Source organism: Labeo rohita, chromosome 7, assembly GCF_022985175.1.
Source record: "Labeo rohita strain BAU-BD-2019 chromosome 7, IGBB_LRoh.1.0, whole genome shotgun sequence".
Lineage (NCBI taxonomy): Eukaryota > Metazoa > Chordata > Actinopteri > Cypriniformes > Cyprinidae > Labeo > Labeo rohita.
This window is the reverse complement of record NC_066875.1, coordinates 23117650-23133713: the sequence shown is the minus strand read 5'-3', so window position 1 is coordinate 23133713 and position 16064 is coordinate 23117650. Positions and strand designations below refer to the sequence as shown.

Genomic DNA, 16064 nt, shown 5'->3' with positions numbered 1-16064 from the left:
GCTTCGAATAAATAATAGTCATTATGTGTCTTTCCATTAACAGAAGACCAGCCTTGCATCGACTTCTTCAGCTGGTGTCATCTGGTGCCTCAGCATGGTGTTTGCAATCACAAATTCTACGGTCAACAATGCTGCAAGTCCTGCTCCGCCAAAAGACAGTAAAGCAGAAGAGCCTCCCAGGAGCCTCCTCACTGACTCTGAGATCTGTAAATCATTGTGATACAGATGACCACTATGGACAAATTTCATATTTGTGAGATGTGGTAAAGAAAGAGGCATTCCAGTGAACCATGGACTATTGAGAGATAATGGTATCTGAGGAATTCAAAAAACTCTGTAAACTGCACCTGGTTCTGGCTCCATCAATGGGGTATCATAACTAGAACCGTGGTCCTTCAATAACCAATCTGCAGAACATTAATATTGTAAATATCTTTGTTTGTTCTCATATGATTGGAGATGTGACCATCGGTTAAAGCCATTAAGAGACTCCCATCATCAGTTCATTTACATGCTACATTGAAGAGCAGAAGATGAACATTGGTGTGACTGTGCACATCTGAAGTACTGTAGAATTTGTGTTAGCTCTTCGAGCTCCAGGCGAACCCAGCATATCTGTACAGAGCTGAGGGCCGATTCACACAGCGTTCCACTGCACTGCTTTTTAATAATTTCATCTATGTAAATGTTCTCGATGGATGCTTCTTTTTTAACCTCTCGCATAGTGCTTTGTTTTTAAGACAAGTGTCAAGTTGAAGAAGTTTGACACAGCTCATAAATGTCAGTTTCAAAACAGAGGACCAATCAGAAGAAACCAGGAGCAGGGCAAGCATCACAAGCGTGTTTACAGAGGACGAGTTTAGCTATAGCCACGGTGATTTTATTATTATCGTCATTTTATAAACAGTACATTTCACAGTGAGCAACTCCTTAGCCTGTAATCATTTAGTCTGAAGGTGTGGTCACATCAGTGAAATTTCAGTGAAATTTTGCATCAAAATTGTCCCTTGTCTAATCTAAATAGTGTAGAACACAGAAGTGACTTTTTTGTTGGTCAACTTGAAACCTGTTTCAAAATCTGTGTGGAGAAATCTGTTGGATTCCTGTTGAAATGACTGGATTTCGCCTATGACGAATTTGCTGAACAGCGTGACCGCACCTTAATACCGCCTGCTTGAATCAGTGAATTTGTCAAATCTGTGTTTTTGGTGCAATAAGAAGTGCAGCGCACTTTTTCATTCCATCATTGTTTTTTTCCTCAAAAACAATTAAACTTTATATTTTATTAGTTTATGTGTTTCTATTCTTGTATATTCACAAACTAACTTCAACTTTTTTCCACTGGTCAAGTTCCTCCTGTCAAGAGACAATCCAAATCTCCACCATGCGGGCTTCTGTGTTTAATAGACATTTTAAAATGCACCGATTTTCTCAGTGGAACTGCTGTGACCTGAAAGGTTGAGTCACAATCCCGTCTGATCGCCACAGAGGACTAAAAACAGACAAGACAGATTTATCATTAATGAAGATCAGTGCTTCCGCTGAAATATGTAGTGGCTCCATTGGCGGAAGAACTATGTTTGTGTATGGCTGCCAGTATGTGTGTTTAATTTGTCTGCGGTTCATGCAGCTCCGTCTCCCACACGGCGTACGAGAGGGCCAAGCTCGTCCCAGATGTGTGTCAGAGAGAGTAGAGTAGGTTGCTCTCAGTCACTTTGTAGGGACCAATTAGTGTGCAGGAGTGAGTGTCATGTTCAGGAGGAGGAGAAGCTAACAAACCCGAGCCTCTCAGGACTTGGGACCTCATCTCAGTTTACTTTGTTAGTGCTCTTCATCTCTTTTTCTATCTGTCTGAGTGCTGCGGTTGTTGGGCCACTGTTTTGTGCTTAACCGAAGAGCGGAGTCTCACCTTAGTAATTCTTTCACAGGGTTTGGGTATGACGGTCCTGCTCTAACAATAAACATCGGAGCAGATGGCACTTGAGGTGTAGCGGAAGCACTCATTCTGTCCTCAATTCATTCCAAACACTTCATTAACAGTCCCCAACCCCTTGAAGGGACATTTGCATACACTAATAAGTGCAAAAGGTCACTTTTAAAAGTAGATGTTGCACTGCAGGGTGCTCTGTCCTTTTTTGCTCAAACCGTTTTTAAAGGGTACTTTGGTTTATTAGTTGTACTGTAACTTCTGGATCTGCATTAATGAACTCTCGGTCTCTTACGGTGCGTTTCATTTGTTCCTTGACTTTAAAAGTGTTCCTAATAACGAACAAATGGAAAAAGACATTGTTTAGCCTTGTTGTGATGTTATGTATGTTGTACAAATGTCTTTCATCACTGTCTGAATTGAAAAAGTGTGTAATTTATTACTATGTCCAAATAGTTCCTGGGCTACAGTGTTGTCTGGAGAGGAGCTTTCTGTATGATACCACACTGTAAGTGTGATATTTAATATTTTCACTGAAAGTTTTATAATAAAAAGTATTTGATTTACTGTATTCCTGGTGTTTTTTCCACTAGTGCTTGGAGAGATTGAGGCGAGTACTGGAGGCCCTTGAATGATGAAAATGCTGCAATATTTAAGGAATGAAAAATGATATGCTGTCATCACAACAAATTACTATGAACATCAAGCCAGAAGCAAAGTGGATTTTAGACAAAATACTCCCTAGCATATTATCGACAAGGAAAACAGACTTGCTCTCTGTGCAGATATAAAGCGTTATTTAAAATGTGCCACTAAGGGACAGACATAATAATATAATAAGCTATAAACACACGAAAAAAGCCTCGGATACAAATAGCGATGCTTCCCAGCCAATCGTAACATTAAATACCCCAAACATTCATATTCCTCCCTTTCCTCTTTGTGTTCGAGGCAAAATGTTCCTGCATGTACTAAATGCCCTAGTAAATCACACTGAGTTTGCTTAAGTCCTCCCTCGGCACTTTCGAATATCTTTTCCTTCTCATAATATGCGTGCATTTGTCATTTCTGTCATATTTCTTAATTTCCTGTGTGTACAATTATTTGTGATAATTTCTGACAGCATCGAGAGACTCGTAAAAGAAAGGAGCAATTCCTCATCCGTGTCACTGGATGCACAGACACTGATTATGAAGACTGAATACCAAGCACGTCTGTGGCATTTCTATATCCTCTTGTGCATGCTGCAAACTCTCTTTGTTTCTCTCGCTCCTTGCCTGCTCACACAAACACGCACACAGTCTCTTCACTCCCTAGAATTCACTGTGTCACTTCAGCTCTGGCAGTAGGATGCTTCTTTGGAGTACCCCTCACTTCTGACAGGCTTTCTAATCACATCTTAACAGGGCGCTGGCCATGAGCACTCTCTCTTTCACTCTTTTCCAGCTCTCAGATGAAGTGAGAGCTGTCATCTCTTCCAGACATATCTCCAATCATCAGCTAAAGGATATCATCCAGCATTCACTCTGCGCCCTTGCGGACAATAGATCACTCAAAGGGTGAATGCACATGTAAGGGATCGTGTAGAATGGGGATTCGCAAGACAGGTGGGTCACAGGACAGTTCAGATCATGGGACGACAGGGAAAATGAATACAATGGCTTTCAGACGAGTTATATTAAAAAATGTTCTAGCTCTTTCAAGCTTTATAATGGCAGTGAATGGTGGTCCAGATTTTGAAGCGAAATAAAGTGTGCCCATTCCATCATAAAAAGTACTCCACACGGCTCCAGGGGTTTAATATAGACCTTCTGACACTAAGTGATGCGTTCGTATAACAAAAATATCCATATTTAATATTTTATAAACTCTAATCTCCAAGTAATGTGAGTTGAGTAATCAGATTACGTTTTTTTCCAAGTAACTAGTAAAGTAACGCATTACTTTGTAATTAACAAGAAAATATCTGAGTTACTTTTTCAATTAAGTAACGCCAGTTACTTTGTTTTCCCATTTATTGACAGAAGCATTGTGTGCGTTGTGTAAACATGATGTTACTATAGTTCTAGACTAAATGTGAAAATGCATTAATTCATCAAAATGAATTAAAACTGTGAAATGCAAACTCAGAATATGAAGCAAACATGCAGTAAAAATAACACAAATGTCCTTTATGTATTTAATCCCATTTTATTAATCAGTGTTTTTGTTGCTGACCTTTGACGATCCAGTTCAACCATACTAATAAGCAAAAATGACTTTAAACTCTTAAAAATAAAAGTGCTTTAAAAGGTTCTTCACAGCGATCCCTGGTGAAAAAAACTATATACTGGTAGGTGTGTTTTGATGCTGGGATGCTGGTTAGGTATGTTTTGATGCTGGTTTAAGATGGTCCTTTGCTGGTCAAGGACCAGCAAAGGACCAGTTAAACCAGCATCAAAACATACCTACCAGCATATGCTGGTTTTTTCACCAGGGATGCCATAGAAGAACCATTTTTGGTTCCACAAAGAACCATTCAAGGTTCTTTAAAGAGCCATCTCTTTCTTACCTTTTTTCTTACCTTTCTTACCTTTCGCCACAAAGAACCTTTTGTGAAACAGAAAGGTTCTTCAGATGTTAAAGGTTCTTTATGGAACCATTTAAACAAAAAAGGTTCTTCTATGGCATTGTGAAGCACCTTTATTTTTAAGAGTGCAGATAAGCTAACATTTGCGCTTCATTATTTTTTATTTTTTTTTATTTCTGAAGAGTGTTGAACCTTCTTCTCCTGGGTTCTACTGTACAGACGTGAATTTACTTTTCCTTCAGCCTGTACACCTGCGATGGCTTTATTTCTGGGATAACTATCTCCCAAAAGCAAACAAAATAGCCTTATAAACTTTTAAAAGGTTTTACTTTCCATAAGTTTTGTTGTCTGACAGAGTTTATTGGGTTATGGCATAAACTCACCTGTCACTTTTTGTTGTGAAAGTTGAAATGGGATTTTATTTGATAGGCTACATCAACTGTAGAACTGTAAAAAAAACAGCAGAAGGACCTTGGAGAAACATCACGAGAGTCATGAAACTTCAAGGTATGTGTTTCACGCTTTATACGGCGTTGGGACGGCGATATCGATTGCAAATAGTGAGGACTGGTCCATGTGCATTTGAGGTGCCAGGTACTTTACATTTGATCAGGTTTTGGTTTGATTTTAGGCACAATTGTGTTTACTTTTGTACTATAAACAGTTTCGGTAATGTGTTGGGGGCACAGCTGATGTCTAGTGGAGCTGTCAGACAGGTGGCTTGGTGCTTCGAGAATCGAGTTCTCTTTCGAGGCTTTTGCGGATGCGTTGTTATACAAAATTATGTCAAAATACGTGTTATGGCAACTATATCTGCATATGCACAGGAAGTTATGTTTTGAGTAGATTTAAACAGTTGGGAAAAATCGGTTGTGTTACGTTACTGAATATGTTGTTCTGCTAATTTATGCTGTTTAAACCACGGAAAAAACGTGTGGAAGGACTTAGGGAAAGGGTGCAATATTTTGACAAACTAAAGTTAAAAGGTGGTAAAGAGCAGTATTAATTAAGATATAGAGGGTTTGCACGTTGGTCACGGTTTGGTCAGTTACCTGGATGTGCAGCCATATTAGAGATACACAGATGTAAACAACAGCGTGGATTGCACAGTTAATGTACTCCTGAATACGTTGTTCTGCTAATTTATGCTGTCTAAACCACAGAAAAACATGTGAAAGCTGCTTAATCATATAGAGAAGGACTTAGTGAGCAGGAAAGGGCGCAATATTTTGACAAACTAAAGTTAATAGGTGGTAAAGATATGTACAATCAGTATTAATTAAGATATTATCCTAATATTTCATCTGCCTGACTGGAAATTCTAAGAACAAACGAATGTTGTCAAGATTCTTGCCGTGGAAATCCTGGTTCAGTTTGGCCGACCACAGATGCCTTTTGTTCCAGTTTTGACAGTGCTTCTCCTTAATTTGTTATAACTTTTGGCAGTCTAGTACTATGTTTTTTCTGGTCCAACCGATTGGTACAGCCCAAAACAAGACAATAATTGACCATTTTCATCAGCAATAATCAGCAAATTATGTGAGTTTCGTTTGGTTCAGTGGCATTGTTTACGTTCAGTGCGGCCAATATGGATGATTGATGATGCGTTGTGACACTGTATAATACGTTGGATCTGTAGGTTAGGTCCTAGACATCAGCCTCATTTGAATACCTTCTGCTTTCTGTGTTCTAATCAAACAAAAGAAAACGTTTTGGTCTATTATTTGTTTTTGCTATAGTGTCAAAATGAACTTGTTTCCTGAAATATTAACTATCATGATGTGTGCCTTCGTTATAACATAAAATAACGTATTTGACTCTCTTGTTCAGTGTAAAGTCTGGATCTTGACGCAAAACCAGTTGAAAACCACAAATCTAGAATCACAGTTGCATTCATACAGAAACCTTATTCACACAAGCATCCTTTTTCATGTTTGTGCTTCTCTTCCCATTTCTTGCTTTTTTACACACACATGCACGCACACACACACCCTTTCTCATTGCCTCTGTGGGAGAATTTCAGCGTAGGTTATTTCGGGAGGATTAAAACGTCAGTGTGGGTTTAGATGGCTGTGATTGTGTCTAGGCTCAGGAGCGGGGCTCATTTGTAGCTGTCAGTCGGCATTGGCCTTTTCTCAGTAATGTAAAGATGGCAGTCTCCGTGGCCCCGTTTGTCGCTGCAAGAGCGATCTTGCAGATTATCATCTCAAAGGGACTGATAGCGGCTCGCTCCACCTTTGTGTGGCTGCCTCTCCAGCTGAGCGGAAGACCCCCGACCCCCACAGTCTCGACTCCTGGAAGCTCTGCGACTTTGAAAAGTTTTACTGGTGGCATTAAAATCCTGTCAGAAAGTCTATATAAGGGAGATTTGTGGAATGCCACCCACATTTTACAGGCCTTTGGGGAGAAAATAGGGCTGTGTTATGGAACTTGACATATCTCATAACCTGCTTAGTAAAAATGGTTTTTGCAGTAACGTCTCAATTAAGTCATGTTACTCAAGGCAAAAATATTATTTATCTGGCTATACTGAGTTATAACAACAACAACATTTTTGAAGGGTCAGATAAGGTAGAAATACAGTTGCTCCTTAAAGGGAAAAAATAAAATTTCTTTCATCTTTACTCACCTTTGTGTCATTCCATGCTGACTTACTTTCGTCTGCAGAACACAAAAGGAAAAAATGAGTGCTATTTTCTGTGCTTATGACCATGCATTTATATAGAGACTGAGGCTTTTGAACTTTAAAAAGGATGGATAAGTACCATAATAAAAGCAGTACATAATACTTCTATAACTTTGCATTAGAACGGATTCAAATTTGAGTCACTAAAATCCACTAAAAAAGTAGATGTCTAAATCATAAAATGAGTCATATCATTGCAATAAATCAGTTGATCTGATTCACAAAACAAGTCTGAATGATTCATTCGTAATTTGGACTGATCTTGTGTTTGAATCAACAGACCGTAGGGGAAGATTACTTCAATTTTGGACTTTTTCTAATAAAGCTCTACTGAATAATTTCAGAAGACTTGAAATTTAGCACATAAGTCACATGGACTACTTTTATGATGCTTTTATCTTGTTTTGTGTCTTTTTTGAAGCTTAATATCTTCAGTTTATTCAAATTCCATACAAAAGATCATTGAAAACAAATTGTCTTCACATTTTCTCCTTTCGTGTTCCACAGAAGAAAGCAAGCAGTGCGGGTTTGGAGTAAATGATGACAGAACTATCCCTTTAAGGTAACAACTGAACATTTTCACATAATTTGCACAGACAGAGATAAAGGAGCTAGATGTTTTGTGGCACCGAGATTGTATTCTCAACTTATCACACTTGGAAAGCACTGGGATCAGAAGATGTAGGCCGTCACGCTGACTGAACTGAAAATTACTATTTCTAAAATTTCCTTTCAGCTTTGCTCTTTTGCCCCATATCCCATTGCGAAAATCCAGTCAGAGATGCTCAGACACAGCATGATAGAACACAATTACAGTTATTATTTATCTTATTAGCTTCTAATTGGATGTCTGCACATCTCGTTGAGATGGAGTCCCAATGTATTCCTCCTTACGTTTCCCTACTTTCACTTCCCACACACATAGATGGATAAATAGTGGAGTCATGGAAGTATAATGTTGGCACTTCAAAAAGAAAAGTCCACAAACAGCCCATTCCCTCGGTTTTCTGAATAATGCATTTCGCAGTGGTTAAGGGCAAATTTACTGCAGCATGTCTCTGTGCATCTCCTCCACAGATCATTGATTAAAATTGTAATTTATTGTTTTTTTTTCTGTACGCTATGAATATTATTGATCTGTGTGTTTGTGGCTGTGCTCTCTCATCTATCTTCCTTTGAGCGACTTGTTCAGATTTTGCTCCCCTTGAAATGTAAGAATTGATTACAATTCCTATAGCGGCAGACAGCCGCTGCCTCCTCTTCAGCCTCGCTGACCTTGGTGCAGAGAGAACGCTAGCGCGCGACGAGAGGAGCGTTCTGTCCCCCATTCTCTTTCTCTCTCTCTCTCTCCTCCACTGTAACCTCTCCACTTCAAGGCTATTGCGATGCGTTTCATGACTCTTAAACTGTCGTAGTGTATTACCTTAAAGACCACAGGCAATCTGAAGTCCTTCCTTTTGACACTCCAGAATTAATCAATTTACTGCCAAAAGCGGATCCATTTTTTGTCGGCGTATTTCAAGGCGCTGATGTGCCTGATATTGTAAAACAGCCTCGTACCTGCACGCACGCACACATACACACACACCTACCGACCGACCCTCTTCTCTCTTCTCGCCTCCCCTGAGATGCTGTGTGTTGGAGGACATCGATTTATTTTACATAGTAATACAAACAGTGGGAGGGAACAGGTCACCTCAGCTATTGCCACCTGTGCGTCGGTATGAAGCACATGGCACAGGTCAGTGAAGCCCTTTCTGCTTGAGTGGCTGCTGCATATTTCATAGTACGCGTGAAGAATGCCAGCCGTCCCTTTAGAACGGGGACGTTCGAGTGGAAGCAGGAAGTGAAGCAGCACTGTTCCGCTTGACTCCAGTAGAGGGAGGTGCTTACCTGCTGTTGAGCTGCAGGCTTTGTCTCTGAGGACAGGAACCAGAATTAGATTCCTTCAAGGATGAAGAAGCGATCACGCAAGCATTTAAGGAGGATGTGTAGAAGCATGGATGTGTATGGCTTAGTTTTCTGATAAAAGATCTGTGGACGGATGGATTTCCACCAAATTTGATGCATTAATTACATTCAGATCTTTTCATTTTAGTAATTTTGATTGAGTTGGGTCAATGAAACAAAAGAGTGTCCATGATAATCAGTGTTTGGGAGTAACTAGTTACATATAGCGGAATTATATAATTTGATTACAAAATAAATGTAACTGTAATCTGTTTCAGTTACTGAGAAAAAAAAAAAGTGTAATTAAATTACAGTTACTTATGAAAATGTTACCGATTACAAAGGTGGTTACATCTGAAAATCTTGACACACAAATTGCATTTACTGCTCTAAAATATGACACCTATGTTTCTGGAGTTTAGGACACAGTATAGGGAACCCTATTTGATTTGGATTTATGCATATGATTTATTTTTGAAGATTTAACTTTTTTTCCATGGCATTGTTAGATGCCAGTGTTTACTGTCGTACCTATGCAAGGATTAGATTTCGAAAACAGTATCATAACTATAAAACTATACGTTATGATTTTAAATCTGTATTTAACCTAGGAGATCTCAAATTAAAAAAGGTACTAAAGTTGCTAAAGTTTGCTGTGCTTTAAAATTATTAGAATCTTATCTCAAATGATGAAAGATTTTGAAAGTCTTAGAGTAATTAGTGTTGAATACTACTGTATGGTAACCCTGCCTGTTTGAAATGTTCTAAAATGATTAAAAACATTCGTTAGAAATTTAGAAAAGTATTATAAAAGTAATCAAAAGTAATCAGTTACATTGCTTTAATTGAAATAGTTACATTACATTTGTAACCTATTACATTTCCAAAGTAACCTTCCCAAAACTGACGATAATGAAAAATCTAAATTAAACACAAGTGCTGTAATGTAGGTTTAAAATATTTTTACATTGTTGAAAATAAAAAATGACATTTTATTATGCTAACAATGTATTGTGGCGTAACCAAGTAAACATGTTTTTCTTTAAAACTTCAAAAACATGTGAGTGTACACATCTTAAATATTTTCCAAAATAAAAAAATAAGGTACAAAGTATTGCTTTTACACATATCATTATTTATTAATGCATAAATATCATTATGCTTACAACCTTATTTGTGACCCTGGACCACAAAACCAGTCATAAGGGTCCATGTTTTGAAATTGAGATTTATACATAATCTGAAAGCTAATAAATAAGCTTTTCATTTATGTGTGGTTTGTTAAGATAAGGCAATATTTGGCCAAGATACAACTATTTGAAAATCTGAGGGTGCAAAAAGGGTCTTAGCAATGCATATTACTAATCAAAAATTAGGTTGTGATATAATTACGGTAGGAAATTTACAAAATATCTTCATGGAACATGATCTTTACTTAATATCCTAATGATATTTTGGCATAACATATACAATGTATTTGGCTATTGCTACAACTATACCCATGCCTAAAACTGGTTTTGTGGTCCAGGGTCACATTTAATGAATTACCTTTGTTTGCCGTTATGGACAAAAGATAAAAGACTGTTAAAGACAGGTAATAAAAGATTATGGCGAAGCACTCAGTAAGGATTTCTGTCTATTTAAGAGGCTGTTTTCTTTCATTATGATATGAGGACATGTCACCCTGACATTTTTGACAGTATGTCTTTAAAAAAATGTCAAAAACTTTAATTCATATACTCATCTTTGAAAGCATTCATTTTATGCATGAACTGATTTTTTATTTCTTTTTCATTTTTGAATACATCAAAAGATGGGCCAATGACATATTTTTCCCATCTTCAAATCATCCAGAAAGCAATGAAAATTCACACTGAGGCATTAAAATAGAGAGAAATTCAGCAAGGCCAGATTTTTTACTTTTGTGAACACGGCAGCAAAAATACTCTTTTACGCAGTCCAAATACTTTTAGTACATTGTATTGTTACTGGATAGGTACAAAGCTTCACTAGAGTTTTACATGTGAGCTTTAAACATTTGTGAAATGTATATGGGATATCTCAGTTATCAGTACGTATACAGGTATACAGGAGCTGTCACACTTCCATTACTTTGGTTGGTGGCAACTGCTGTGCATCTTTGTTTAAGTGTCGGTTTGGTGGAGCTGACATTGTGCATAGTTTGTCTAAAAAAACTCATAGAAATTGACAGAGACGGTGTTCAGCACTCTAAAGGCGAGCTATTTTTACACAGCCGTCTCTGAAGATCCCTCTAAAAGACAAGTGACAGGCAGGTATAACTCAAAACTGGCCTGCCATCTCCAAAGATAACGCCACTATCTCAGCTACCTGGAACTGTTTTGCTTCAGAGCTGTCAAATTTGTCAGCAGGAGACAGGGGAGTGTCGATGACAGTTACAGCTCACACTTAAGTCTTGTTCTTTCTTTTTCTTTCTTTCTTTCGTTCTTTTTTTTTTTTTTTTTTTTTTTTTCGTCGCCTCTGGTAAAGTGAGCATGAAAGTGGTGAGTTGTGGCAGCGTTGCTACCCGTTGTCGTTATTAAAGCACAAAACAAGCTGTCACTGAAAGCCAAGCCACGCTCCTGACGGGCTCGGGAGCCTTTGCGTGAAGCTGTGAAACACAAAACAAATAAAGCGTGTGCGCCTCTAATAACTTTCGAATAAATAAATCATATTTACAAATCACTCCATTATTAAGGGGAGCGACAGCGAGCGCCACGAGCGCACTCTCCTTCTCTGCATGTGCCCAAAGCCCAAGGCACAGCTGTCAAACACGGTAACAATTACAATAGATATCACGCCAAATGAAGCAAATCAATCACCTCTCCAGCCCCCACCCCCCCTCTCCATCACCTTCTCAAAGAGAGAATAAACAATCATTAACATTCTCCAGCACCAATAAGGTCTGTTTTGCTCTGGGAGGCTCACATTCTCATTTGGGATCCACAGTCGGGGGTGGAGAGGGGGATGAGTGCAGTCCCATAAGCCCTTGCTGTGGGAAGTTTACTCTCCTCTCTGCAGTCTGCCAGGTCCCCCCCTAAGAGCCCACCGTCTACCTGTTCACATCCCTGGCATCACATCAGTTAGTGGAGATTTAAAGAATCTTTTCGCCGGAACCTGTTCGGGGGGCTGGGGGGCCTAATTAGTCCAGAGCGGAGCATGCTGGTGGAGAAGTGATTACCAGACCAACCCTCAGAAAAAGGGCTGTGAAGTGTAGTTTTGAAGAGCAGCAGGACGCAACGATTAGTTCCACCACAGATGCAACAAGAGCAGAAACAGAGACAGTTGTTTTGACTCCTTAATACCTTCCCACTGTTCCAGGCTGGAGCCGGAACAAGGCACACTCAATAGAGAGGACTTCTCTCCTCGAGTGCAGCTGTTGTTATCAGACACACCAGTTTGAAAAATCACAACCTCGTTTTCTTTGCAATGTGTCTATAGAAAGTAAGATTTTCTTTAAATGTTCATATATATATATATATATAAAAACTAAGGTATGTTTACTTTTTAGTAGAAAACAAATTTCTTGTTTTCCAGAATAAAAAAAAGTTAAAATTATTTGAGAAGCAAAACTTTACACAAAAAAGTTTACTTAAAATATATATATATATTATGGGTGTGACGAGACACTTATCCCACGAGACGAGACGAGACGAGACACGAGACTGGGTTCATTGAGAATCCTCAATGATGAAATGTATAAGGAAAATTGTCTTTTATTCAGCTGAAAAAGACAAAATGCAAAAAAATGTAGGTGCATTTTGAACTTTATGAAATTTCCAGTTTAATGAATTATATGCAGTAATAAACAACATTTAAACAAGAGTTTCATGATTCTGGATAAATTGGGAATCCCAGTTGTTTTTAATAAACTGGAGACCATGATTCTCTCACGATTCTGCAGAAAAAAAGATTAGAAAACTAAACAAAATAAGGTCATTTACTTGTGGTTCTGACAAACTGTCCATTGCTTAAGTCTTTAAAAACATATATTTATTTAAACAAAGTATATAAAAAAAAAACATTCAATGAAGGAGTCAGTGTCTCACTTCATTAAGACTTGTTTGACTATTGAAATCTCCTGAATGAATGATTCAATGACATACTTTTTTTTTAAACGGGCAGTTGTCGCCACCTCCTGGCGGAAGAGGATAAGCGTTACAATACATAAGATACTTTCGTTTTTATCGCTATTGTAGACAATGATGTTTATACCCAAACTATAAACTTTTATCTAGGTACTTCTATTATTTAAATGTCTGTAACACAGAAATAATGATTATAATGTGGTTGAAAAGACTTTTTCAACTATACATTTACCCCGACCCTCTGATTCATTAACATGAGTACTTTATTAGTGTTATCAAGATACCAAAATTTTTACTTTGATACAATACCTGACTAAAATATCACGATACTACTACTGAACCGACAATATGAGAAAACAGAACAGGAAAAGTAATTGAATAATAGATAATCCAGAAAAAATAAATAATAATAATAATAATCACATGCAAGTGCCACTACACAGGATCTGTCTATCTGTCTATCTATCTATCTATCTATCTATCTATCTATCTATCTATCTATCTATCTATCTATCTATCTATCTATCTATCTATCTATTTTTTTCTTTTTGTCTCAAAAAATAAACTTGTTGAGGGCTGTGACGAAATATTAATTGCTGCAGTTGTTTTAAAAGTATTTAATTTGTCTGAGTGTGTGTGTGTATGTATATATGTATGTATGTATGTATATGTATATATATATATATATATATATATGTCCAGAACATTCAATCGATTCTTTTTTTTTTTTTTTTTGATTTTTAACTAATCAACTTAAAAATGTAACTACAACATGATTCAAGTAACTTTTTGTTTTTTAACCTTCTAGTTAAAGAATAGGTTGTCAACATGATGTGAATGTTAAACAAATCACTTGTTGAATATCTTTGCAGAAAAGATGCATGAGCTACAACTACATCTTGTACAAACTTGTCTCATACATATATGCTAACAAATAGTATGAGGAAAATGCTTTAAAATAATCTCAAAAGCCAAGGTAATTCAATTTCAGAATGACCAGTAGACTTTTATTAACTATAAATGTTCTGTAAAATCTACAGTATGAACAGCAGCTTTCAGCCTGTCATTATGAAATATCAGACATACAGTAGTAGTTCTTCACAGGTTTCCATTGTTTTTTCTATGTAAACATGGACACGTTTGACTGTTGCATTTGCATTTCTTGCAGCGTCTCATGCATGAAACGGCATTCTAAAAATGCAGCAAACAAACCAGACAGGGGAGTAGATCCAATGGACTTAAACTTTAAAAATGGTATATATGGTATGTTTTGACATTTTCTGTGGTTGTAACAAAATACCTTCTCATGTGCAGTCATGTTTATTTTGTGCTATAACTAGAAAAGAAGAAGAAATGATCAGTTCATGTGCTGCTTAAAGTGAGAAGCTACAGTGATCACAGGCGTTTATAAGACGCAGGCGAATTGTCATTTAGAAATGAAATCGTTTGGTTGTTTAAATCGAGACTGTTTTTTTTTTCTAAACGATTAATCGTGCAGCTGTACTATGTTTATTTATATATGTCATATCAACAAGTGTTACACTAGGTTTGTCGTCATTATGCCAAAATCCTATTACATCAAATGTTTAAAAAATGCACATATTCAGAGAATACAAATGAGGTTTGAGATCTACAGTGGAGAGGACAAACTTCAGTGCATACTGACTTTTGGGTCTGTTTTGTACTCAAAGAAAAAAAAAAAACACTTTGTTTTTTCGGTGTTTCATTTTCTGATTACTTGCTGGACATCTCCTTTTGTGCTCTGTGGAAGAAAGAAAAGCGATTGGAACAACGTGATGGTGAATAAATTATGACACTATGACTTTTTTGCCCCAATGGCAATTTTTCTTCTTTTTTTAAGCAAGAATCTAAAAGCATTTAATGAGATTTATGCTTTAAGCAAGAAAATAATTTGCCAGCAGGATAGAAGAAAAAATACACTTAATTCAAGAGATATTCTGTGAAAACAAGTCTTACTATATTACACACTTTTGCTTGTCAAGTAAATGTATCTTCTTTTAATGATACTTCGTTTTACAGGGAACTAGCCAAAATCCTGATTAGGAAAATGATGTTCTTTAGAGTCGCAAATCCACTGCTATTTTAGTCTGTTATAATAGAGCCCCTTTTCAGAAATCTGAATATAAGCTTTTAAAGATGAGGGATGATAATGCAGCTCTGTTCTCCCTGCTCCTCTTCAGAACAGAACATTAAACCCAAAGCGCTACTCAGCTTATTTTCAGCCTCGCTTTTAGCTTGGAAGTGCTGGATATTGCCGCAGAGTGTCTGCTGCCTGAATACCCGAGAGCGTCTGTGGCCACTGCAGTCCTCTCACCCAGCATGGGTTATTTATGTCTGTGCTGTGAGAGGGTCAGTGCACAACACAGGCCAGAAATGTGCAGGAGGACTGAACCTGGAGATGAGGATGTTGCTTCATCCAGAGACTCTCAAGCCTTCTCATCCCCTGCTGACTAGTGAAATGACAGGTGAGGCGGAGAGGTTTAATTTGTCAAAGACATCTCACCGGCAGTGTTTGTGCCCAGCTGTGCATGTTTGTGTGTATGCATATAGGTGAGGGGGTGTATTTTGAACAGAAACACGCATCCTAGTCCAAATATATCCTGGCATATTTAGTCTCAGGTGCATAGGCTGATCCGAACAAGCACCGTATGTTGGTTTGCTGAGACGAACATGTGCAGATATACACGGCAACATGCTTCGCATATACGAACATGGAGCGAATGGAAAAGAGGAATGGAAGTGAAAACAAATGCACCCGCAAACAAGGAGAGGGATTGTGTCGGTATATCAAAGCCAGTTTGATCC

At 37.7% G+C, this 16064-nt stretch overlaps 1 protein-coding gene across 3 annotated transcripts in view; it reads left to right on the top strand.

Moving 5' to 3' along the window:
- The window catches only part of adamts18 (ADAM metallopeptidase with thrombospondin type 1 motif, 18), a 64825-nt gene extending 62327 nt beyond the window's left edge, over nucleotides 1–2498 (top strand). For all 3 annotated transcript variants that reach the window (XM_051113853.1, XM_051113855.1, XM_051113854.1), the window contains one exon: nucleotides 44–2498. In XM_051113853.1, the coding sequence (XP_050969810.1) occupies nucleotides 44–162 (119 nt within the window). In that variant the 3' untranslated portion in view covers nucleotides 163–2498. The remainder of the gene's footprint in view (nucleotides 1–43) is intronic.
- Nucleotides 2499–16064: the final 13566 nt, after the last annotated feature.